Here is a 25,539-nt window from a genome sequence, read left to right on the forward strand (position 1 = left end):
ACACTCACTTCTGGGTTTCGATCGTTCAGGAGCGGAAACGTACGAGTACTAAGGCGTTTGACAACCAAGGTACGACTGTACTTCTCAAGAACAGGTTCGAAGATCCTCAGCCAGGCAAATCCAGTGTGCTGATGACAGAAAGGCAATTGGGTGTTATTGATATATATGAGAGGGTTTTCTTTCTGGGAGTGAGGGAGATATCTGGAGAAACAAAACGTTATTCCCTGTTCATAAGAATTTTAATGTGGCGGTCCAACTTGAAGTATGAGCTTTTAACAGAAATTGCATGGCAGGATTAGCAACTGCACCATATTCCAAAAAGCCAGGTGTGAGGTATTAGTGGGAATCTCCCATCCCTTTGCATTCCAGTACATTAAATTCCAAACATACCCTACTGAGACAACAAATTCTGAAACAAACCAGAGAACCCTTGAAACAGCAGCAAACGGTGGGTGGTGGATGAAAGATGGGCTCCTGTGCCAGAATTTTACCTCTACCCTAAAACCACCCTCCAACTGCCTGTTTCAATAAGTCACTGGGACAAGCAAAGCCTTTCTGGACGTTGTGATCTACCTGCAAGGCTTCCACTGTGAGGGCTGTTTTTCAGGGCTACTCGGCAACCAGAAAGATGAAAGTGGGGACAGAACAGTGTTGGCAGAAGAAGCCATCCACACATGTTGCTTGGAAGAGATCCCGGTGTGTGTTGAGGAATTTGGTCTGGAAGGCGGGGCGGGAATCGCCTTTGACATTTCTGTTATGGCAGAACTTTTCAATCTCTAGGAAATCAGCCTGAAAGGCAAGCTGTGATCATGCAAAACAGAAACTGGGCACAACATGAAAAGCAATCATTCATTTAACAGGACTGACAATTTCCCCTATTTTTAAAATAGCTGCCGTGGAGGGACGCAGCTAACTTCTATTTGCCTCATAATTGCCGCTTTCTGGACAAACAGCAGCTGGGGGGTGGTGGGGTGAAACAGGAGAGTTAAATCCCCCCCCCAGCCTCCTGCACATCACAGTCTTGATCCTGATCTTCACCCCAAGGCAGTTATTCCACAAATTTTGGTCCTGAAGTTAACCTGCTCCCTTTTCGTACAAAATAAGCGCATCTAGTTGAAGAATAACTCTTCACATATCTGTTTTGTCTGCTCGGGCGACGTGACGCTGTGGCCGATGGTTCTGGAGTCCGTGTAAATTTCATAGTCGTTCCCACCCTGCGAATAAGACACACACACACACAAAAAATCACACTTTGGAGTTTTCAGTCTCACTGGAGAGCTACCCCACACCCAGAACTTCATAGAGGTTGCTAAAGAACCTGCTGTAAGGCCTCAGGTGAGCATAACTGTGGAGCTATAGCAGCTTTCACCAACTACTAGGTGCTCTCCAGATATTTTTGACTGCAACTCCTATCAGTCCCAGCCAGCACAGCCAATTTGGACTACAACTCCCATCAGCCCCAGCCAACACAGCTGTATTATTTAATTTCTCTGGGGCTACGAAGGAGAGACTATTTTTGGAAGGAAAAGGTGGAGCGTAGGTAGAAACACTGCTATTCTTGCCTTCTGCATAGTGCGATGGAGATGAGAACTTCAAAGATGGGAGCTTCAAAGATGGGGAACTATGTGCTGCTCTGTGTACTGCTGACCAGAGGGGGCAGTTTCCCTGAAAACTGGGTCTAGGTGAAATTGTTAAAAGGGGTTGGGGGCAGAAAATGGACAAAATATTTGCAAAACAGTCGTACCTTGGAAGTCGAATGGAATCCGCTCTGGAAGTCTGTTTGACTTCCAAAACATTCGATAACTAAGGCGCGGCTTCCGATTGGCTGCAGGAGCTTCCTGCACACAGTTGGAAGCCATGGAAGTCCTGTCGGGCGTTTGGCTTCCAAAGAACGTTCACAAACTGGAACACTCACTTCCGGGTTTGCGGCGTTCGGAAGCCAAAACGTTCGACTCGCAAGGCGTTTGGCTTGCAAGGTACGACTGTAGTTATCTATCTGGGATGGAGAACCTGTGGCCCTCCAGATTTTAGCCGGACTGTGTCTCATCGTTCCTGACCATTGGCCAGGGTGGTTGGGAGTTAGAGTTCAGCAGTGTCTGGAGGGCCATAGAGACGACTCCTTCCTGATCTATATATCAATTTCACGCGGGTAGCACATGAATTTCTATTGCAATTCCACAAGGAATCCTTATCCCGAAAGTGTATTTGAAACTTCTTGGCACGTTCCAGTCTAGCACTTACTGGCATTGTCTTGTCTCCAAAGAAATAAATTGTTTTGAAGCCGTCTTGGGAAACAATTCCTAAACAGTATCGCTTATCCCAACCATCTGGAAACACATCAAAACTGATCTGGCCCCCTGGTTGGAGAGAGGTTACAAAAAGTTAGAACAGCAGCAGCACGTTTTGTACAGTGTAAAGTAAAAATGACCTAGAAGAAGGTTTACTGAGCAGGAAGGACCTTGGAAGATGCTATCTCCATCAGCATAAAGTTAAATGGATTTATGGTAAAAGGGAGGACAGAAGCTTCATGCTTAAATAGAACAGAAAAACACAGGGTGTTGGAATATATCAAGGCACCTGAAATTAACTCTTGTCCCAGTAACATGCCGAAAATTTATTTTACCTGTGCTCCCGGATTGACGAATATGTCAGTAGTAATTCAGGTGTTTCTCTAGGCTTGTTCACACATTACACTGAACACAGGTCTAAGCATTTGTGTGAAAGAGTGTACACTTGTTGAGTAGTACAACTCAACTTTTGCAAGCATACAGGCTGTACCCTTGTTGAACGTTTCATGCAAATAACTGTAGAAGTACGCAGGTACACAGACTGTACGCTTGCTGAATGTAATGTGTGGACACCCTTATCCCAAGCCTATGTTTTATTTTTATTTCCAGTGCCTCTGAAAACCTAGTGGCAAATGTTTCTCCCTTTCCTTTTCCCAGTCGTGTAATACAAGGCGAGGGCAACACCTGAATAGCCAGACTCATCCTTGTGCTTTGGCACAAACAAAAATGATTTAGGAGAGTGATATTTCATGTTTAAATACCTATGGAGAATGTGAGGCCTTTTCCTGCAAAGTCTCGTCGTAAATCGGCGACAAATTTATCTCTTATATGCTCGCTCTGTTGAGAAAAACAAAATGGGGAAGAGCATTGATGAGAACGTGGATTCTGCTATACAATGATTTTCAAAGCTTTCTAGCATTGGGGGGACCTGAGTCTGCTACAGAGACCCTGAGTATCTGACAGAAGATTGTACAAACATAAGAAGAGCTCTTGCCAATGGTCAATGGCCCCTCCAGCCCAGCATCCTATTCTCACAGTGGTCAGTCAGGGAAGCCTGTAAGCAGGACCTGAGTTCAACGGCACTCTTCTTGTGATTCAGAGCAATTGGTATTTAGAGGCATACAGCTTGCGACATCACAGGCAGATCATAGCTGCTGTGGAAAGTGACAGAGTTGTGCAAGATTCTCAGATGCTTTCCAGTGTACACGCTCTAGTTCATGCAGACATGCTGAGACTCGCCATCGTCCTCTGTGCAAACTGAGTGTGCACACTAAAACACTCCAGAAGCTTGCTCCTCTGTTGCTGTGTGTTTGGGGGATTTTTGTCAGCTCTTCTGGATCTTCTCATCAAGAAACACCCCGAAAACACAATGGAAAACTACAGTACTTTATCCCACCCAGGAATGATGGCATTAGAAGTCTTGGTAAAACTGGCTTCATGCATACACTTACGCCACAACATATTTGATTCATCTTTAAAATGCAACAAGACTCACGCAGCAAACCTCTGGAAGATAAAAGCTGAATGTCTTTATGGTTGTTCAAGGTTCACAGCTCAGCGACAGATCACCTGCTTTGAATGCGGAAGGTCCCAGTTTCTCAGTCCCTAGCACCTCCCAGCAGGGTTGACAGACATCTCTGCCCAGAGAACCACTGCCGGTCAGTATGGACAATGCTGAGCTGCATGGACCAATGCTCTGACTCAATGTAAGGCAGTTTCCTATGCTCCCATGTCGTGCCATGCATTTATAGCATTAATTCTCAATCACTTCAGAGTCATAACTTGGTGGTCACAATACTTTTTCACTTCTGTGCCAGAATCTTGGAGTAGATGTACACTAAGATGATGCCTTTCAGATGTTGCAGGACTACAAATCCCATCATCCCTGACCATGATGGCTTTGATAATGCAGGATTTGGAATTCAACAACATCTGGAGGGTGTTGCATTGGCCAACCCTCATTCCTACAGTCTCTCACGGGTGGCACTGTGGTCTAAACCACTGAGCCTCTTGGGCTTGCTGACTGGAAGGTTGGCAGTTCAAATCCCTGCGACGGGGTGAGCTCCTGTTGCTCTGTCCCAGCTCCTGCCAACCTAGCAGTTCGAAAGCATGCCAGCGCAAGTAGATAAATAGGTACTGCTGCGGCGGGAAGGTAAACGGCGTTTCCGTGTGCTCTGGCACTTGTCACGGTCCTCCGTGTGCCAGTAGCGGTTCAGTCATGCTGCCCACATGGCCCGGAAAGCTGTCTGTGGACAAATGTCGGCGCTGCAACCCCATAGTCACCTTTGACTGGGCTTAACCATCCAGTCCTTACCTTTACCTACAGTCTCTACTTGGCGATGCCAGGGATTTAATAAGGAACCTTCTGCATGCAGAGCAGATGCTCTCCCCCTGAGCTGCAGCCTTTCCCCATGCAGATATAAGCCTGCAGCCACAGAACCAGAGCACCCAAAGGGCCTGGCTGTGTGCCACTGATGATGGTCAAGGGGACGTGAAGCTTCGACATAAAGGGGACTTGCTAACAAAATGTTACGACGGCATGGGAAAAAAGTGCACTTGCCTTATCAAGCTCATAGAATTCAATCCGCTCCTTCTGGCTGCAGTTTCTGCCCACGGGAGAGATATTCAGCATCCCATTTCGGAATTCAATGAAAGTGCCCCTAGGAAGAGACACAGTGGGATGTTACTGCCTCAGACTTAGGCTAGTAAACAAAGCTCTTTGGACCAGCGTCTAGGAGGGAGGTCAGTTACGGAGTATCACAGCAGTATTTTTTAGGACACAAGCCCACCCGTTGTAGTGAAGGAAGAAGATACATGGGAGAGAAACAGAAAATGCATTTTCAGAGGTCAATGACATGTCAAAAATGGGGAACAGAGTACAGTCGTACCTTGGTTTTCGAAAAGCTTAGTTCTCAAATGTTTTGGCTCCCAAACGCCGCAAACCTGGAAGTGACTGTTCCGGTTTGTGAACTATTTTTGGAAGCCGAATGTCTGATGGGGCTTCCGATTGGCTGCAGGAGCTTCTGTTCGACTTCCAAGGTACGACTGTATTTCAATATGGTTACTATTTGAAAAACAAAACTTGAAAGTTTCTTCAGCTGGTTTTGGAGAGTTACAAAGTCTATCTGTATTACATTTGCTCAGCAGCTTCACTGAGTTCAATGGACTTACTCCCGGGTAAGGGAGGAGTGGATTGTAACCTGAGGCAGAAGTCTGATGTGTGACTAAGGCCTGGTAATACTTATATGGTGGCTCAAAACTGTCCATATAAAGAGCCTTGGCATTTTTTTAATAAGATGATTTCCTTGACACCTTAATGGCTTGTTTGACCACTGACTGTCGTTCTTTTAATGAGCTTTTCGTGGTAACCCTCAAATTAAAAACTTAAAAGGGTTGTAGGCATCTAAATTCTGCTCAGAGTAACTAGACATTTCAATTACTTTCAATGGGCCTGTAACAAGTATGACTAAGGTTGGATAATAGCCGGCAATTCTGCCACCTCTACTTTGTGGGAGGTGTCTAATGGGCCTCAATCTGACTCAGGCCACGGAAGGAAGCTGGAACCACCCACCTCTTCCTTGGCAGTTTAAGTTTTGCAATGTAACTCAGGCAATAGTTGATCAAGTCTTGAAGAAGCTCTTCGCCCATTTGGCCTTGAATGCTCTATATGGAAAGCAGAACAGGAAGCGATTAGGTATGTAGACCGGAAAAAGGGTTTTCCAAAGGGGAGTCTGTCTCCACAAAGAAGTATACAAAAGAATAAGAAGATGGGCTTCAGTTCCACAATTACCGGGGCGGGGGGGGGGGCGACTTGGCTCAGTGGCAGAACAGCTGCTTGGCATGCAGAAGGTCCCAGGCTCAATCCCCTGGAAGCCTCCAGGCAGGGCTTGGGCTTGGCAAGACTCCTGCCTGACCTGAAACTCTGAAGAGCCCTGCCAGTCAGTGTTTTCCAAACTTAGGTCTCCAGCTCTTGTTGGACTTAACTCCCATCACCCCTAGCTACCAGGACCAGTGGTCAGGGATGGTGGGAGTTGTAGTCCCAGGTTTTGGAAAACCTGGCATAGACAATACTGAGCTAGATGGACCAAATCAGTAGAAGGCAGCTTCCCGTGTTGTTAATTGCAGGAGTCTCTGCGTTCCAAGCCCCACTCTCAAAGGCCCAGACAGTTGGTCCTCAGGGCTGCTTTCTGAAGCGGTAGAATTTCCCACAAGGTGATCTTAATTTTCACGTGGCAACGCAAAGACAGCCTTGCTGGATGGCATTGAGAGTCCACGAGCCCTGCTCCAATGAAACTCCTCCAGTAATTGGCATTCGTTGTTATGATGTCTCTGAGCATGAACAAGGAGCTATCAATCCCTCTACTACTAAACTTTGGTGTGTGCCAAAGAATTGTACTCATAACAAGGCCAATGAAAAATAAGAGAGCAGTGTCAGTGCACTTGGGAAAACCATTATTTTGCAAGAAGCTGGAGCACCTCCCAGCCCCCATTTTTGAGTAAAGGGAGGGAGGGAATTATCCACCTTCTTAGCTAATCACAAGTCGCAAACTCACCTGTTTACTCAAGAGGTTCCCATCTTTGTATGCCACAAGACCATTTTCCGGGAAGACGTAGTCAAATTTTTCAATCACTAAGAAGAACAAATGTTAAAGAACTGCATCATCAGAGACATTTTAGGCACCTCTTGTAAAAAGACCCTCCCCAATATTGGGGGTAGGTTGGCCTCAATTTAGTCATAATTGTAGCCCCTGCACTTTGGAACACCCTGCTCATTGATGTCAGGCCTTTGCTGTATTATTTTTGGTACCTGCTCTATATGATAGCAAATACTGAACAGTGATTCCAATGTAATGCACAAACATGGGAGTGTGTGTAATGTAATTAGGACACAACGATGCAGAGATGGCTTGTGGGGTCTGTCATTCTTGTGGGGTGCAACAAGTCCCAGATTTCTTTCTCACATATCCCCCCAAACCCCTTGTATCTTCCTGGATACAAGAATGAAATATTACATCTTAACACCTGCAACAACATGAATTTAACAGCCCTTCCCTGTTGGGTAAGCAGCAACCAACTCACAGGTTTGGGGAAGGACCATGGGTTAGTGATAGAGCATCTGCTTTGCATGCAGAAGGTCCCAGGACTCTCCAGGGAAGGGGCCCCTGCCTGAAACTCTGGAGAGGCACTGCCGGTCAGTGTGGACAGTACTGAGCTGGATGGGCTAGTGGTCCGACTTAGAATAAGCCAGCTTCTTATGCTACCAACAGTGTTCACACCATCCAAACATGGAATTGCTATTAAGCTACCAGGCTAGCAACTTGCAGGCAGGTCTTATGCTCCATGATTTTGTCTAAAGCCAAGCTTTCATTCACAAGGATACCCAGCCTGAACCCCTTTCAGCCTAACTAAGAGCAGTTTACACACGGCTGAAAATGGAGAGCATTGCCAGATGGCAAGTCCTTGGTCATGCTTGGTTTATGAGCACAAATAATATGTGAGGAAAGTTGCTTCAGAGTAAATTAGTTTGATCAGGCAGGGTGCCAAGAGAAGTGGAAAGCTGTGACACTTATAACCACCAGCACTTTCCCATTCAATCAGGAGTGGGGAACCTCAGACTCAGGGGCTGCATGTGGCCCCCCAGAACTCTCTATGTGGCCCTCTGACTCTTTCCCCAGTTCAGGTACTTTTGCCTAGCTAGAATGTGTCCTTGAAAACTGTGGTCTTAATTGCCTGGATGAAGAAGAGTGTGTGTCCGTGCAGAAATACGGATTATTGTATGGTTGCACTGTTGGCTACTGTTCAAAGGTCAAAGTCATGTTGTTCCACCCACCTTTTGTCTCCAGCCCTGCCTTCCGCTGAAATGCGGCCCCTGGAAAGTTGTCCATGAAGGAATGCGGCCCTTAGGCTGATAAAAAGTTCCCTATCCTGTACTCAAGCAATTTCTTTCTCAATTTCCTTGTGCTCTATTCATACCATCGTCTCCCAGTTGCTCTTGAATCTTTTCGAAGTCTGAGCCGCCCACAACTCCGACCTTCACCTTCTTCCGCAAGGCCTGCAGAAAATCCGCCATATCGGGGGTGACTTTCTAGATCCACAGAGAAGAGACGGATCAGCGTTATATTTGTTGCTGTGATTCATTATGAATTTATAAGTTGCTTAATAAGCTCCCAAATTAACAAGCTCCATTCTGGAAACCAGTAGCTGAATATGTTGAACTTCTAACAAGGAACAGTAGATAATTACAATGAATGAGGCTGCTGCTGCTGCAGCAGAAATTTGCCTTCTAATTTGGATCCTTTTACTACATATTGTATTTTAATATTAATACACCAATGGCGAAATAATAATTTCATAAATTATAAGAGCAAAAAGCAAGGTTTGCGTTTTCATTTTTCATTGTTACTTATTTTAGCTATGAAAAGCCCCGCACTGCACCTCCCACTTTTCCTCCAGCTGTTCCTAAACGGAGGGGTTAAAGGCACTCTGCACATGCCCAGAGGCATGCTCAAGAGTGGAGTCCCCAGGCTCCCACCTGGCGAGGCGCGGTCAGGGTGCCGTCCACGTCGAAGAGGCAAAGCGTCCGCCCGCGGCCCACCTCCTCCATGGCCATTCGAGTGTCACCCGCCGCCGCTGCCTGCCCGAGCGATGAGGTGGCCGACTGAGAGGCGCTTCGCTTCCTCTTGGATTCGCAGTTAGGAAGACTACAACTCCCAGCACGCCGCACAGAGGGCGGGTTGACGTCTACGCATGCGCTTCCCCGGCATGCCCTGCGGAAGACTGAAAAGGGAGCCTAGAGTAGAGTACAGTAGCCAATAAACACTTTCGGTTACTATTCGACTGTTACAATATGCGGGGCAAAAGCCCCGCTGGGAAAACTCTCTCTCTCTCTCTCTATCTATCTATCTATCTATCTATCTATCTATCTATCTATCTATCTATCTATCTATCTATCTATCTATCTATCTATCATCTATCTGATATTATACGTCATAAATAATAACATTTATAATAACAAAATTATATATGTATATATTCCAGGGAGGAAATAGCATTATATTTTTTTCTAACAGCATGCTAAACAATATATAACATTGGGGCGGGGGGAAATGGGATAATATATCATAGATTCTAAAATATGCGAGGAGCAAGTGAGAGAACAAAACAGCAAGCACCCGCCCCAGCCACCCAGGGTCTAAACTAGGAACCCGGAAGTTCCACGTGTCTACAGTGCCCTGTGTTACTCTACCTCTCCACAGGGCGAGGAGTCAGGCACTACAATTCCCGGCATGCCACGCAGCAGCTGACATAGCCCACGTGCATTTTCCCCAGCAGGCAGCGGGCCGCCCAAGCGGTGTCTGCATCTGAAGGCGAGTCAAAGGGGTTCGTGGTGTAAGAAGTGCCCCATTCAGGAGCTGCTGCAGCTGCCCTCATGGTAAAGCGGTGCTCTGGATTCCCCTTCGGGTTGCTTCCCAAATGGCAAGCAAATAGCCTTGCAAAGGAGCAGAGCTGGGTGGAAACTGGTCTGTGGTGTTGGGGGTGCATCAGGCAGCGTGGTGTGGTGGTTAGAGCAAGGTCAGCCAACGTGACGCTCTTCAGACCTTGCTGGACTACAACTCGCATCCCTCTGGCTGGGGCTCATAGGAGTGCAAAAAAGAGAGGAAAAAGACAACCGCCATAGAGGGCACTGTGCTGACTGCTCCTAGCTTAGAGTGTCGCACTAGGTTCTGGGAGACCTGGGTTCAAATGCCCACTCAGCTACTGGGTGCCCCTGAACCACTGTCTACCTGAACAGGGTTGTTCTGGGAATAAAAGTGGAGAGGGGGAGAACCAGCTATGCCACTTTGAATTCCTTGGGGGGAATAGGGGAGATATAAATGTAATAAGACGACAAATAAATGAAAGTGTGGAGGAGTATGGAACTTTGTCCACTCTGATAAAGTGTAATTAGTGTTAAATATGGGTAGTTTCAAACAGGCCAGCTTCAAACCATAGTTAAATTAACTACAGTTTCAGGTCTGTACAGCGAGCTGATGCGAAAGCCTCTGAACACTTGACACTGGGGGTGGGGGGAGGTCTGGTGCCCAAGAACTGGAGACGTATTGTGGTTTGTTCCTGCTTATTTCTATCATGCTAAACTATGGTTTGATGTGACCATGCTGAACAGGACCTTTGGGTTCAGACCCTTTCTGCAAGTGGAATCTATGAGCAGAGAATGAACCATTTGCTACAGGTAGCTTGCGCAAGCAAATCAAGCCCCATGTCCTGAGGGATGCAGAAAGCACCCCAGAAAAACTGGCCAGCCTGGCTTGGGGTGAGGGGGGGATGTTTCTCTGAGCTCTCAGAATAAATCAATCAGTGTAAATAATAAAGTTGTCCTGAGCGAAAAGTTAGCGGCTGCATGCATCTGATGGTGACAGGTCCAGCTACCCCACATGTTATAATCTCTTGAGGGATAGGGAAACTCAGGCCCAGGTGAGCGATTGGGAGGAAATATGGCCTTTCTGCCTGGCCTTTGGGACTCCCACAATCCACACCCCTCTCCAGCCTTGCTTCACACCTTCCTTGAATGTTCTTGGCTGGCTGGGATCCCTGTTACCCTCTCGCTTGCGTAATTGAAGAATAGAGATGTATGTGAGTGTACGTTACACCTGTTGTTCCACCCACTTTTGCATGTGGCCCCCAGGTGGCCCCCCAGAAGAGAAGGTGGCCCTCGGTGTGAAAAACAAATCCCACCCCAGTGATACCTCATGGAACTGTCTTTCAGGCCAGGATCCTCACCGCTTGCGTTGACCTGCCCTTCCTTGCACCCTGTGGAAGGTGTCTGCGAAACCAAGTTCCTCTGCGATGGCAGAAAGGCTTCCCAGCCTCCACCTGTCCCTTTGGCGTTCTTACGGTTCTCAAACCCTGCAGTCAGCAAGCTCCTGGCAGTCAGCTGGCACGACCCAGATGGCTGGGCACCTTGGCCCCTTCTCAACGCGCCCTGGAGCAGAGGCCCAACTTGGAAAGCACCCATCAGTATAAGCTGATTTACAGGTTTCCGTGGATCAAGTACTGCAGAATCCTTTCAAGGCTGAAGCTGCTGCAGACAGGCCTGACCACCTTGGTTCTCCCGCCAATCTGGGTCCTTTATTGGCAGAACCAAGTTCCTCTGGCACAATGCCTTTACTGTACGGGCCTTGCTTGCTTTGCCGCTGCGATGCTCTATGGCATGAGCTTCTTCCTCCGGCGCATCATTGGCATGATGTACCTGAGCGAAGACGGCACCCTGTTGAAAGTGGCTCACTTGACATTCTGGGGGAGGAGGAGAGACATCCACTGCCCAGTCGCCACCGTGATGACTCTAGGGGACATCGGCGAAGACCCCAACGAGCTGTTGCTACCGCTCAGGCGGTACGACCGAGATAACGTCCTGTATTTTAGTCTGCGCTATGGGCAGGTCGTGGACAAGGAGGCATTTGCCAAAGTGTTTGGAGGGCTTGGGTGACCTCGGGAGCAAGCGGGAGCCTTGGGATCATTTCTTGTTAATTTGTAATATTTTGCGGTCACCATGTTGGTTTGCTTCTAGTGGCGCTGGTCGGCCAATGGCAACGCTTCCAGCAGTGCAAAAGGAAGGGAAGCAATTTTGGATGATTCTCACACCCCACCGTAGATGCTACTTCTTCAGAGTAATGGGGGAATCCTCTGGATTTATTAACTAAATAAATCTAATTATTTTTTGGAAAGTTGCATGCTCGCTATGCATTCGGACTCTTCTTCAGATCAGATATCATAATCAATTTTGGGGCGATGTTTCCCGAGATCGAGGAGCAGGTTTTCGTCTGTTTGGATACATTTGGATTTTGAATCGGGATGCAGGATTAGGCCCCAATCCAACCAGAGTGAGCTCTGGCCAGTTCTCAACAAAAGCCACCAGCTGTGAATAGTTCTGTGGAGAGCATGAATGTGCATATGTGCCAGACAGAGAGACTCACTCACATCCAACAGAGAGTAGAGGTTGAATTTCTAGTCCCAAGCTCTTGCCTTACTAAATATTCACATGAGCCCCACGCCCCGTCGGGCCCTCTGGGCTTTTCTTCCTTTTGTACTTGCCTTGAGTGTTTTTGCCCCAGTCGCATGCTTCCTTGAACTCTGATCATGGCATTTCGTTAGGTAAAGGTAAAGGGACCCCTGACCATTAGGTCCAGTCGTGGCCGACTCTGGGGTTGCGGTGCTCATCTCGCTTTGCTGGCCGAGGGAGCCAGCGTACATCTTCCGGGTCATGTGGCCAGCATGACAGCCGCTTCTGGCGAACCATAGGAGCGCACGGAAACGTCGTATACCTTCTCACCAGAGCGGTACCTTTTTATCTACTTGCACTTGGACGTGCTTTTGAACTGCTAGGTGGGCAGGAGCAGGGACGGAGCAACGGGAGCTCACCCCGTCACGGGGATTCGAACCGCCAACCTTCTGATCGGCAAGCCCAAGAGGCTCAGTGGTTTAGACCATAGCGCCACCCGCGTCCCTTCGTTAGTTAGATAGGTGTGTATTAAAAAACCTCGCCCTATGAGGTTAACCTTTACATTCATTATTCTTCCCACTTAATAATAATAATAATAATAATAATAATAATAATAATAATAATTTTTATTTATAAGAACATAAGAGGAGTTCTTCTGGATGAAGGCAATGGCCCATCTAGCTCAGCATCCTCTGCTCACTGTGGACAACCAGATGCCCCATGGGAAGCCTGCAAGCAGGACCCCAGCCCAGGAGCCCTCTCCCTTCCTGCGGTTTCCAGCAATGGGCATTCAGAAGCATTACTGCCTCTGACTGCAGGTACATAATAGCCTTCATGACAAGTAGCCATGGATAGCCTTCTCCCCGTGAATTTGCCCAACAAAGCCACCACTGCCTCCTGTGGCAGTGAGTTCCACAGTTTAACCATGAGCTACATGAAGAACTTCCTTTTATGCTGAACCTTCCAACCTTCATTGAACATTCACAAGTTCTAGTGTTTCAAGATAGGAAGAAAACCTTTCTCAATCCACTTTCTCTGTACCATGCAAGATTTTACGAACTTGTGTTTTATAAACGTTCTAATCCTTTACTTCTGCCCCCATTCCTCACTGGCATGTTGTCGTCACCCCCCCCCCCACCTCAGACTCGTTGGCCCCGAATGTCTCCTCCCCCTGTTTTAAAAAAACACCTCTACTCCCGTCAGATTTCAGTTATAAATATTTTATTTTAAGAATACTGATTAACACAGGAAACGTTATTTCATGGATCTGTGCGACATGGTAACAGGCTACATCAAGTTAGGTACTGGCTCACGCATGAATTTGGCACAGTTAACAGAGAGGCTGTAAACAAAGATTATTACTTTCTTTTTTAAAAAAGGATGTCTGTTAACACCATAGAGCTTCCCTAGGTTAAAGCATCCACCATGGTCTGAGAGCCATGGTTAGGTTGTGCACACGTGTTCACAGTTAACAGTGTTCCATTAAAAAAAATTACTTTAAAAGAAGAAACAGGACAGGCGGAGAAGTTATTTTATGAACAATAAAACAAGAATGTGGCAAATGTTCAGGTTACCAGATCTTGGGGTTCCGTCAGCAGGGAGGGACCCCAGGGACATCTAGTCCAACCCCCTGCAATGCAGGAATCACAGCTAAAGTACAAGACTCACTATGGATGCCTACAATGTCAATTGTGTCGATATGCTGAAGGACTCTGATTCCCTGCTACTGGCAATGGAGTCTGGCTTCTTTCCCAAAGGTCTCCAACCTGCTAAAGATGCGGCAGAGATTAAACTTTGATGCATGGGTGCTTGCGGGGAAATGTCTGGAAAAACATGCAGAAGAAATCCACTCTCCCAAGGGCAGGAGCGTTAAGTAGTTTAGTACCCCCACCCCCCACCCCAACTACGTTTTGAAATGCTAAGTGTCGCAAGCCGTGGGATAAGCTTTCTTTCTTATGCACAAAGAGGCCTGGAACCTTTGGGTGTATATATTCCTATCCCATAGCTGTCAATTTACAGATTTGAAAATAAGGGACCAGCAGCCTCGAAAATAAGGGATCAGCAGCCAAAATAAGGGATTTTGCTATTGTAAAGAGTTACATACATTGGTAGGATTGACAGATGCTGTCAATCCAGCATGAGGTGGTTGCGGCGTGGCGGCGGCCACTGAAGCGCCACCCTTCTGTGTCCCTCCCCATCCCCTCCTCTTCCACCTACTCAGCTGCCACCACTACTGCCGCTTAGGGGCGGCGTGGGCAAGAGTCTCTCTCCCTCCCCACCCCCTCGGGCAGGGAAGGGCCAATGGAACTCCTTGCGCCAGGACGACGGCGCCAGCGCGCGCTCTCTCTCGTGGCGGAGGACCCTGAGCTGCTGCTTCCCTCCCGAGCCGGGCAAGCATGAAACCCGGGAAATTTAAGGGACATCATCAATAAGGAACAGCAGTGGGACATGGTGCTGGGATAAGGGAGTTTCCCGCTAAATAAGGGACGGTTGACAGCTATGTCCTATCCCCATAGGTAAAGGAGTTCTTTGGACATTAAGAATAGCATCAAAGGCAGGGGCAGTATAAAATGAAATGTGAGGAAGAAGCAGTTAGCCTGTTGAACTAATGACTCGGAGTACTCAGGATTATTGGAGCTACTGTATTTAGTTACCAGGTACCCAAGGGTACAGACTGGTACGATACTGCTATTGTAAGGTGCCAGGGCAGTCTTGAACTGGGGATTCCAGCAGTCAAGTGCAAGGTGCCCTGCTGTGGAATTGCGGCAGTTTTATCAGTGGGAGACCTGCTGCCCTACAGCGCCCCCATTGCAAATGGCCAAAGGGTGGCAATGCAGCTATCAGCAGGTCTGGTGACACAAAGCGGCCAATGAAGGCTCCACTTGCTTCTTCCTAGGCCGCTTGCTGAAAAGGTCCTGGCGATTTTGTGATTGCATAAATCATGCCGTGGTCTCTCTCCTTTGCATAGATTGTTCAGCATTGCTATAATTTTGCTATTCCAGATTTGCTTATCATGGCAGGTAGGGGACGAGGGAGAGGGGGAAAGGATCTGAAGCCCTTCCCTCAACCCCTGCAAATCTCGTCCAGCCATCTCCCCGACTTCTGAGATTTTAGAAGTCATTGCCTAAGTGCTTCCAAGTATCATAACCACAAGGAGTAGACACTTCTTAGTCAAAGATTCCCAGGAAGTGGGAATCACCCCACTGTGTGCTATTTCCTGTCTCTGGTGGTCAAGCATTGCAGGATCAGTCCCCAGCATCCCCAGGCAGGGCTGGGCGAGACTCCATGCCCAAAATCCTTAAAAGCCCCTGCTGGTCAGTGTAGTAGACAATACTGGGTTAGGTGGATCAATGGTCTGACTTAATACAAAGTAGCTTTCTATGTTCCTAAAAGGAAGGGCCATAACCCAGTGGCGGAACATCTGCTTGGCATGCAGAAGATCCAGGTAGGACTAGGGAACCCTCCATGCCTGAAACCCCTTGCCAGACAAGTTATTTTGGCACCTGAGACACACAGCCACCTCTCCCCATCCTTGGCAGTAATAAATCAAGCTGTCCTGAATGCTGATTTTTCAGGACGCACTGAATCAGCTGCCTGAAATGGCTTTTTCATCCTCTGCCTAATGGCAGAGCAGGTCCTGCTGCTGATGTTGTCTTAAAAGGGAAATAGACATAGCGCAGGATGGGGTTTTTTTTGGGGGGTGCATACAGAAGACCCCCTTTCTGTTGAACACATGTTTCTCCCCCCCCTTTTTTCAGGCAATACTGAGTGACAGGGACAGCAAGGTAAGGAGTTGTGGCAGAGCATTTTGAGCAGAGGAGGGTGAATTTCTCTGTCTCTTCATCCCATAAAGAACTCCATTTATGAGAAGGGTATGCATGGTGGGAGGGGAGGTGGGGCGGAATAAAGGCACAGTATCTAAAAAAAAAAGCACATGGAGTTTGGCCCAGTCTTGCACAAGCAAGCCGCATGCTTGTGTATTACAACCACAAAGTCTAGAAACTAAAAATCAGTGTTAAAAGTGCTGAAGAAGTTATTTGAAAATTATTTAGTGCTCTGTGTGTGTGTGTGTGTGTGTGTGTGTGTGACTTTCCTTAAAACATATCATCTTCCCAATCCATACAAAAGTCCACACTTTCTGCTTAGCAGACAACCTTGTAAAAAACCCCAAAACTTCAAAACCCACACTCACAAACTCTGCTGCTTCTCCCCCCCACCCCATCTCTCTCTCTGGACACCAAAACTGGCAGGAGGACATCTGTGTGCGACATATCGCCCCAGCATGGAAGATATTTGAGGCCAAGTGACAATGTTTCAAGGCTAAAACACAGTCCAGCCACATGCAGCTGCAGAAATTTGCTTTTGCTGCCTGCCTGGGATTGTAAAATGGGGAGGTCATCAAAAACTGCCCCACGTTCAATGAGCTTGTGTATTCACCAGTTAACGCAGGCCATGTTTCATCTGCAAAAGGCTAGGCATTGCTAAGAGAAATTAGTATTCTGGTTCCGACAGATGAGGGGTGCCTTTCTGCACCTTTGCAACAGGGCTGTTCATTGTGCATTCCTAAATGTGCAAATCGGGACCTTTTGCACCAAGCCAGATGTTTGCCTTCGGAAGCACCATCTACATGATTTAGTCTCACCAATGTGACTTTAGTAGAATCACAGAATTCCAGAGCTGGAAGGGACCCCAAGGGCCATCTAGTCCAACCTCTGCAATGCAGGAATCATAGCTAATGAATCTCTGACTTAAGCTCTGCTTAAAATCCTCCAGCGAAGGAGAGTTCTGTGCTGGCAGAGACATTTGGCACAGGAAGTGTGGTGGGGGGGGGGTATAAAAAGGAACCTCTCTTAATACTAAGGAGGAGCTCACTGGCCAGGGGTCCAAAGTTCAGTGCCTGGCATCTCCACTAAAAGGGTTGGGATAGCGATCCCAAACATCTACAATGCTCAAGGGCAGTGACCCATGCAGGGTTAGGAAACTGCATCAAATAGAAATTGGGATTAAGTCTCTGGTGACCTGCATATAGGGAAATGCAACGGGGAACTCAAAAGGAAACTGGGACCCAGGGTCTGAGTCCAAAGGCATGCAAGCTGAAGCTAAGCAGGTCTGAGTCCAGTCAGTGCTTGGATGGGAGATATCCTGGGAACCTGCCAGATACCACCTTTGGTACCACAGAAGAAGAAAAAAGGGACATATATGCAAGGAAAGAAAAAAAGGTGTTTTGTTTTTTTTTTACGAAAAAGAGGGGGGAATGATTCAATTGCTTAAATACAAACACAGTTGGCTCCAGTCAGTGATTATTTGTGGGTCTGGGGGCTCTGGGGTGTGCATGGATGTGCATGAATAGCTGCTCCCATCTGCATTGGTATGTATACAGAGCTCTGGATCAGTGGCAGTAGGTGTGCATTTTCAAAAGTCTCACTGCCACCTTAAGGGTAGGAAATTTGTTGTTATAAACGCCGGGAAGCTCTCAGGAATCCCGCTTCAGAGACTAAATGCACCAAACATCTAGCATGTGTCCTAACCAAGATAATGAACAACCCTTAAGTCCCCATCCTGAACAGGTTGGCTGCCCAGAACCGAGAATACTTGCAAGGAATTTCAAAAGCACCAGAGGGTGTCCAGAGTTTTAAGTCGGAAGCAGCTTGAATTGGTGCTAAGCATGGAAAAATAAAACAAACGTTTGAAAAACAAAACAAACCCCCCACTTTATGAATTCGGTTTTTCCTATTAGTGAAAATATATATATATATATATTTATATATATGTTTATGATTTTAAATAAACTATTCTCAGACTCTTATAGGATTTGGGCTCTCTCAGTGCAAGGTAAGACTCGGCTACTTGAAGTCTGCCAAGATGTCGCTGAAGATGTTCAGGAAGAGGTGTGCGTGGTGGTCGCGGAAGACCAAAGTAGGCCGGAAACGGATTGATCTGTCGCCGCTGCCTCCTAACACGACACCTAAGGACAGGAAAATGTGGTTTAGAAATGCCTTGCGCTCTTTAGTCAGACAGCATACAAGCAGAGGAATGTACACTTTCACTAAATCCCTCCTTCAAATAGAAAACTAAATTATCCTCAGCGCAGACTCCTTGAAAATCATGGACTTAAGTTAGCTACGTCCTTTAATTTCAGTGGGCAGGCTTTAATGGTCACTGGATGTGACTCACATTTTCTGCTTTTTCTTTCTGATTTCAAAGAAGTTATTCAGAGTCGGATTTAGGGGAGTGCAACTGGTTCACTCACACTGGATGCCCAGCGGAGAGGGTGCTGCGGGGGGCAGCATGACAATGACAAGCATCAAAAGGCAAGAGGTGGGCCCCTCAGATTTTGGTGTCGCACAGGGTGCTGCTGAAATTTTAAAGCCTGAAGTCCACCACTGAGTTACTTGGTTTGTGATTGCCAAAACAAAATAATCTGCAGACTTGAAAACAAACTTCGTAACATGGAGGATTTGTTTACCAAAGTGATCATCTTTTGTGGAATGCTGGAACAACTTCCATAAGTATTGTAAATCCGCAGGATCAATTGTTCAGTGTTTTGCAATGCATTATTTTATAATACATAATTAAGTTTATTTTACAATAAATTATAAACAATTAAGAAACTCTCCGTTCTGTTTGTTTCTTAAAGTAAGTTTCTAGTCCTTACTCCTGCTAAAACGTGCATGAACATGTGTGGAGAATAGCAGTGAACTCTGATGCCAAAGAGATCAAGATTTTCATTGGTTGCAGGTTGGACCTCGCTGCCCTTTTGTCACTTTGTTGTTGTTGTTGTTGTTGTTTAGTCGTTTAGTCGTGTCCGACTCTTCGTGACCCCATGGACCAGAGCATGCCAGGCACTTCTGTCATCCACTGCCTCCCGCAGTTTGGTCAGACTCATGTTTGTAGCTTCGAAGACACTATCCAACCATCTCGTCCTCTGTCGTCCCCTTCTCCTTGTGCCCTCCATCTTTCCCAACATCAGGGTCTTTTCCAGGGAGTCTTCTCTTCTCATGAGGTGGCCAAAGTATTGGAGCCTCAGCTTCACGATCTGTCCTTCCAGTGAGCACTCAGGGCTGATTTCCTTAAGAATGGATAGGTTTGATCTTCTTGCAGTCCATGGGACTCTCAAGAGTCTCCTCCAGCACCATAATTCAAAAGCATCAATTCTTCAACGATCAGCCTTCTTTATGGTCCAGCTCTCACTTCCATACATCACTACTGGGAAAACCATAGCTTTTACTATATGGACCTTTGTTGGCAAGGTGATGTCTCTACTTTTTAAGATGCTGTCTAGGTTGGTCATTGCTTTCCTCCCAAGAAGCAGGCGTCTCTTAATTTCGTGGCTGCTGTCACCATCTGCACTTTTGTCACTAGTAGCATTAAATAAAAAACAAAACCGGTGGGATCTATTATACAAAATGAGAGCAATTATGCAGCTGCTTGATGCCACTGGATGACAACTCCCACCATCACTGGCCATTGGCTATGCAGAGTAGCCAAAACCCTTGCGACTCAAATTGATGAGAAATAAGGAAACAGGTGCAGCTACAAACCCCACAGAGCCTTACCTTTGTTTCTGGCTAGTACAATGAGCTTGTTCCTGATAGCATCATTTGGAGTGTCAAATGAACAGAAGGTCCCTCGCCCTCGCACCCTGCTCATCAGATGTGGGTAGCGGCTCTGAAAAGAGGGGAGGAGAATTTAAGTCAGTTCTAACTCTGCTTTTGCTACGAACAGAGAAGCCAGGATGAGTAGTGGACCAGGGAGCTGCCTTCTCTGGGAGAAGCCTCTCGCGTGGCGCATAGCTGTCAAGCGTCCCTTATTTGGCGGGACAGTCCCTTATCCCAGCGCCATGTCCCATTGCTGTCCCTTATTGATGATGTCCCTTAAATAAGCTACTGAAGGTAATGGGGCCCTTTCTATGTCCAGCTGTCCTTTGTCAACAACAAATTGTTGCTTTTATTGTGTTGAATATATGCTATATGGTAATTTATGGACCTAATAGGTATCTAAAGCCATTTGCATGCAACAAAATATGTATTTTATCAAAGTAATTGTTGATCCCTTATTTTGGCTGCTGATCCCTTATTTTCGAGGCTGCTGGTCCCTTATTTTCAAATCTGTAAGTTGACAGCTATGGCGTGGCGTCCAGATGCAAGGCTAAAAAGAGACCCCCAAACACAAATAGAACCTAACAAAAATGGCTATTGTTAGTAGCAACTTCAAAGAAAACCAAGCTGGCTGCTGCTGCTTTGTCGTAAGACAAAGGTGAGTTTGCTGGATCAGGCCAAAAGCCCATTTAGTCCAGCATCAGCCAGCCAATAGCTGATGGAAACCCACAAGCAGGATCTGAGTGCAACAGCACACTCCATGCTTGCAATTTCTTCTCGTTCCTGAATTTGTAGGGTTGCCATACGGCTGGAATCTCTCAGACATACACAGAATACTGTAGTAGGAAGCTGTGTCTGGGTGGAAATTGGCAAAATGTCCAGGAATATCCGGACGTATGGCAACCCATGTCGGCATTGTCGTTTTTGCTGATTTTCCTTAAAAACAGCTCAAAAACATCATTAATTTTTTATTTATTTTTTACTTTTGTGTCTGGATTTTCACTCTTTGAAATATGGGAACCCTACTATTTGTCTAATCCTCTTTCAAAGCTATCCAACTTGGTGGCCATCACTGCCTCCCATGGGAGCGAGTGCAAAGAAGTACTTATCTTTTGCCCGTCCAGACTCTCCTAACATTCAGATTCATTGGATGACTGCATTCTTATTAAATTACACAGGAGAATGAATGAGTGTATGTAGGAGAGCATTATCTCCTTTCTCTACACCATGCATAATTTTATATACCACTGTCATGTCCCCCTGTTAACTTGCCTTTCCCCCTAAACTAAAGTGCCCCAATCCTTGTAAACCTTCCTCCAACCCCTTGGCCATTTTTGATCCCCTTTTCTGAAACTTCTGAGCTTCACAATATCCTTCTTCAAGTGAAGTGACCAGGGCTGTCGAAGTCAGGTATCACCAAAGACAGGTGTAACGGCCTAGCAATATCGGCTGTTTTATTTTCAGCCCCTCTCCTTAGGATTTCTAAGATGAAATCTGCCTTTTTCACAGCTGCAGTTCAGTTGTATATTACACTGTGGTGTTGCCAGCTGTTAATTGAAACCCTGCTGAATCACAGGACGAAAAGCCAGGCTGCAGAAGACAGCTTTGCTGGCACCTTGCTGAATAAACGGAGCTGGTGTCTTCTTACTGCAAGTGAGAACAGAAGGTATTGTTGGTGCAAAGCAGTCCTTGCACCCTGCTGAACTGCCGGAGAAGGCAGGACTTTGCTTGCACCTTGCCGACTGGAGATTGCGTGTTACTTGCACCACACAGTGACTGGAGGCAGTGATAGTGTGTTTGAGGATACTGTATATGGATTTGGCTGCGTTACCAGCACTCGCAGTAACAGCCAGTTTGCATAATTACACATCTATGGCTTGAGGAAAGCTTGAGGGTTAAGCCACGGTGGCTGAGTCCATGTAAAACAGAGATGGGAAACCTGTGGCCCTCCAGACGTTGATGGACTACAACTCCCATCAACACCGGCCACTGGTTAGGCTGGCTGAGGCTGATGGGAGTTGGAGTCTGGCAACATTTGGAGGGGAGGGAACAGGTTCTCTGCCCCTGATGTAAATAAGTTGTTATTCTCTCTGCAAATAAAATGTCAGCATCTTCTAAAAAGCTTGGGCTGTGATTGCAACCCAATCCTGGATTTCTTATTCTTATAATAGCCGCTCAGCCGCAATACAAAGAACCGGCCAACCTGAAATTAGTGCTGTGCTAAAATCTGTCCCCCAGATTCTCAAAGGTTTTGTTCCTCTGCAGAAGAGGCATCTGTTTCTTGGCCTCATTCTTGGGGCACTCTGGGATTTCTTTAGCATTTCAAAACCTACTCTTGTGATTTAAGTACCAGCCTAGCATTGGCACCTGCAAGAGCGGTACATATATATATGTTTGTAGCTTAATAGTGAGATGATTTGTAGAATGACAGGAAGCTCACAAACTGCCCTTGGCCACCTCAAAAGTGCATCAGAAACCCTGTACCCTACCCATGCGGATTTAATCAACGTAGGAAGAGTCTTTCTGGATCAGGCCACTAAGATGCCTCAAAGGGAAACTCGCATGTAGGACTTGAGCACATGAGTATTTTCCCCTTTTGCAGTTTCCAGCAACTGGCTTTCAGAAGCATTACTGCCTCCAGCCACAAAGAAAGAAAGAAATCACAATTTATGGCACAGCACTTGATAAAATTTTTTGCATGGAGGCTTACCTGTAAATCCAGCAGCCCTGACAACAGAGCTTTCCCTGCATGCGTAACATTGCTGAGAAGATCCTCTCTTTTGATAACATTAATGACTTCTGCAAGCAGAAGGTTCTTGGAGGGATCCCCAAGCCACGTGTTGAAAATCCGATATGGCTGCAGGGCAGATGGATGGAAGGAGAGAACAAGGGAACAGTAGAAACAATGAGGATTGTAAGAAATGCTTAGCCCAACAGATTCCAGTATGTTTAACTAACAGCAGTGCAAGCTAAGAAGATAATGCCTCGCACATCTTTGCTCCTTGATCCGTTAAGACAATTGAAGGAGACTTTGGCCCCTCTGTCAGGCTGCTGCCCACCATTAAAGCAACAAGGCTGCCTGCCGACATTTAAACAAAACATTCCATGCACTTCAATGGAGTTGAGTGTGGTTCAGTTTCCTCTAATGCACTTTTTAATAGAATGACCAGGGAGTCAGCTGAGATAGGGGTTAGGGGTTTAAAACCAGCTGCACAGCAGAGCTTTGGCGGGCACACGTGCTGCCTGCGAGTAATTTTTTTGTTGCCGCAGCCGCCCTTAGGTTGGTCTGGTTGCTATGAGTCTGCCTCTCAATCCAAAGCCCTTCCTAAACGGGCTGACTGGGAAGCCAGTGATGGTGATGGTGAAGCTGAAGTGGGGGATGGAATACAAAGGCTACCTCGTCTCCGTCGATGGCTACATGAACATGCAGCTTGCAAATACAGAAGAATATATTGATGGTGCATTATCTGGACACCTTGGTGAAGTTCTGATAAGGTGCAATAATGTCCTTCATATAAGGGGTGTGGAAGAAGAAGAAGATGGAGAAATGAGAGAATAACTATTTTGGGGGGAAAGTTGTTGTTGTTTTTTAACTGTGCTAAGAAATTTAATTGTCCGGTTTTGTTTGTTTGCTTTTTGAAAGTTTCGTCAAGTAACATTTTTTATGGCCAAACGATAAACATTGTCATTGAAGAAAAATTACCAAAAAACCAAAACTAAACAAAACCAGCTGCACAGATATTGTAGGGCAGCATGTGGAACCAAATGAAAGCTAAGGTTCCCTATCTGTGACTTACAGCATTGGCCCGGAATTCCTCTTTGTGGAAAAACCCGCCACTCATCATCTTCTTACTGAAGCTCAGCACGTCGGCTGGGTCATCCAGGCCCCAGTGTTCATGGGCCCAGAACTTGCCGGTACATCCGCCTCCCGTCTGCACCTCGTCCACCAAGAAACCACAGCCATGCTGCTCAGAGAGAGTGGACAATGTTAGTTACTTGGAGAGTCAGTGGTGATGTAGTGCTTAGAGTGCTAGAGTAGGACCTGGGAGACCAGGGTTCAAATCTAACTCAAGAAGCTCACTGGGTGACCTTGGGCCATTCACAGCCTCTCAGGCTAGCCTACCTCACAGGGTTGTTGTGGGGATTAAATGAGGGGGAGAACCATGTGCACCACTTGAACTCCTTGGAGTAAAAGGTGGAATGTAAGCGCAATAACTAGTAAAATAAAGAACTGGGACTCTCAGCAGGTGGGGGTAGGAGGAATAACAAGGAACTGAATAGGACAGATGTTTCCCTACTGCCTTCCCTGCAATGACTGCAGGAGACAGCAGTTTACAGGATATGTGGATGAAGCATCTGAGATGCCTGCACTGCACATCCCACCAATAGAATTGCTGTGCAGTTGAGAAATGGGTTCTTGGATCAATGGGACCCTGCAGTCTTCATCCGAGGCCCTTCTCCATGTGCCTCCTCTGATGGAGGTGCAGAGGGTAATGACACAAAAATGGCCTTCTTAGTGGCTTGTGGAATACTCTCCTCAGGGCGCCATCATTATCTGTTTTTAGGCATCAGGCAAAAAGATTTTTATTCACTTGGGCCTCTGGATTTAAATTTTTTTGCCTATCTTTTAGTGGGGTCGAGTTAGTCTACTCAGAGTAGGATTAGCATTGGATACAACCTCAAATAATTGCTGTGTTATCGTGTTTGTTTTCAACCTGTGCATCTAAGCATAATTCTTTTTTGGGGGTGGAGAGGAGGCAGTCTATCCTGCTCTCTGTTTTTGACGTTAATTAATGTTTCAGTCTCCTTGAACTGAAAATTAATAATAATAATAATAATAATAATAATAATACAAATTTATATACCACCCTGCACTGAAAGACCACAGGGCAGTTTATAACATAGAACACAAAAGTCAATACATAGCATATCTATACAATATAAAAATCAAAAGTTATATAAATACAATTATGATAATAAAAAATAAATGATAGAATAGAGATTCTTGGAACAGCATAAAAAACAGACTAGATTTGTACATAGCCTTTGCGATACAAGTGCCTCGTAAAAGTAACAACAAACAACAACAACAACAACAACAACAACAGCAAACATTCAAATTAACCCACCACAAACAATGGGAAGCTTGGCAATATCCCAAATTTTAAGTCTGGCTTTCTACCAACCTTCCTGGCAATGTCCCTCAGCTTTCTGAAGAAGTCATCTGAGGCATGGTTGTCCCCTCCTTCTGACTGAATGGGCTCAACGATAATTCCTGCCACAACTTTCTTCTTTTTCCTGTATTTTACAATCAAATCTTCCACCTGTATGTTGAACATTTTTTATTTTTTGAAAAAACAACTGGCTGTTGACATCCCCCCCATTAAATGTAAGAGCCAACTTATATTTTAAGGGAAAATGAAATGGAAATGATTTTGGGCGGGTGAAGTGAACAAATGATGTTTGGGTTATTCCTTCAGAGAAGCTGAGTACAGTTGGTTTAAACTGGTTCTCTAATCTCTTTCTGTCAAGGTCATGCTGGCTATAAAAGTAAGGCCAGAAGGAGCCTGGGTTTCACTTTCTCTTTCTATCTCTCTTCCTTCTGGTGTGGTGTTCTGTATATAGTGTTGAGGGACTTAGTATAAGTTATTGTAAG

General features: G+C 46.2%; 4 protein-coding genes across 4 annotated transcripts in view; 2 read left to right on the plus strand and 2 right to left on the minus strand.

Moving 5' to 3' along the window:
• Nucleotides 1-217: 217 nt before the first annotated feature.
• PMM2 (phosphomannomutase 2) lies at nt 218-9,052 on the minus strand. The gene is made up of 8 exons (XM_083585404.1): nt 8,821-9,052; nt 8,262-8,373; nt 6,842-6,918; nt 5,860-5,951; nt 4,849-4,948; nt 3,050-3,125; nt 2,242-2,357; nt 218-1,214 (listed from the first exon to the last, which is right to left on the minus strand). The coding sequence occupies exons 1-8, from the start codon at nt 8,896-8,898 to the stop codon at nt 1,110-1,112; spliced, it is 756 nt and encodes a 251-aa protein (XP_083441530.1). The 5' UTR covers nt 8,899-9,052; the 3' UTR covers nt 218-1,109.
• A 529-nt stretch (nt 9,053-9,581) lies between these two features.
• TMEM186 (transmembrane protein 186) lies at nt 9,582-12,010 on the plus strand. Its single transcript, XM_083585405.1, has 2 exons — nt 9,582-9,720; nt 11,053-12,010. Exons 1-2 carry the CDS (start codon nt 9,718-9,720, stop codon nt 11,770-11,772), a joined length of 723 nt encoding a protein of 240 aa, XP_083441531.1. The 5' UTR covers nt 9,582-9,717; the 3' UTR covers nt 11,773-12,010.
• A 5,475-nt stretch (nt 12,011-17,485) lies between these two features.
• Nucleotides 17,486-25,539, minus strand: part of ABAT (4-aminobutyrate aminotransferase) — a 39,202-nt gene continuing 31,148 nt past the window's right edge. Inside the window, exons 12-16 of the mRNA XM_083585275.1 lie at nt 25,070-25,207; nt 23,681-23,848; nt 22,594-22,740; nt 19,842-19,953; nt 17,486-18,250 (exon numbers count right to left, since the gene is read on the minus strand). Of these exons, the coding sequence (XP_083441401.1) occupies nt 18,129-18,250; nt 19,842-19,953; nt 22,594-22,740; nt 23,681-23,848; nt 25,070-25,207 (687 nt within the window). The 3' untranslated portion in view covers nt 17,486-18,128. The remainder of the gene's footprint in view (nt 18,251-19,841; nt 19,954-22,593; nt 22,741-23,680; nt 23,849-25,069; nt 25,208-25,539) is intronic.
• On the plus strand, nt 23,082-23,582 carry LOC310749015 (small nuclear ribonucleoprotein F-like). Its single transcript, XM_083585449.1, has one exon. The coding sequence runs from the start codon at nt 23,179-23,181 to the stop codon at nt 23,440-23,442; it is 264 nt and encodes an 87-aa protein (XP_083441575.1). The 5' UTR covers nt 23,082-23,178; the 3' UTR covers nt 23,443-23,582.

The sequence above is a fragment of the Podarcis filfolensis genome (assembly GCF_964270895.1).
Source record: "Podarcis filfolensis genome assembly, chromosome: 14".
NCBI lineage: Eukaryota > Metazoa > Chordata > Lepidosauria > Squamata > Lacertidae > Podarcis > Podarcis filfolensis.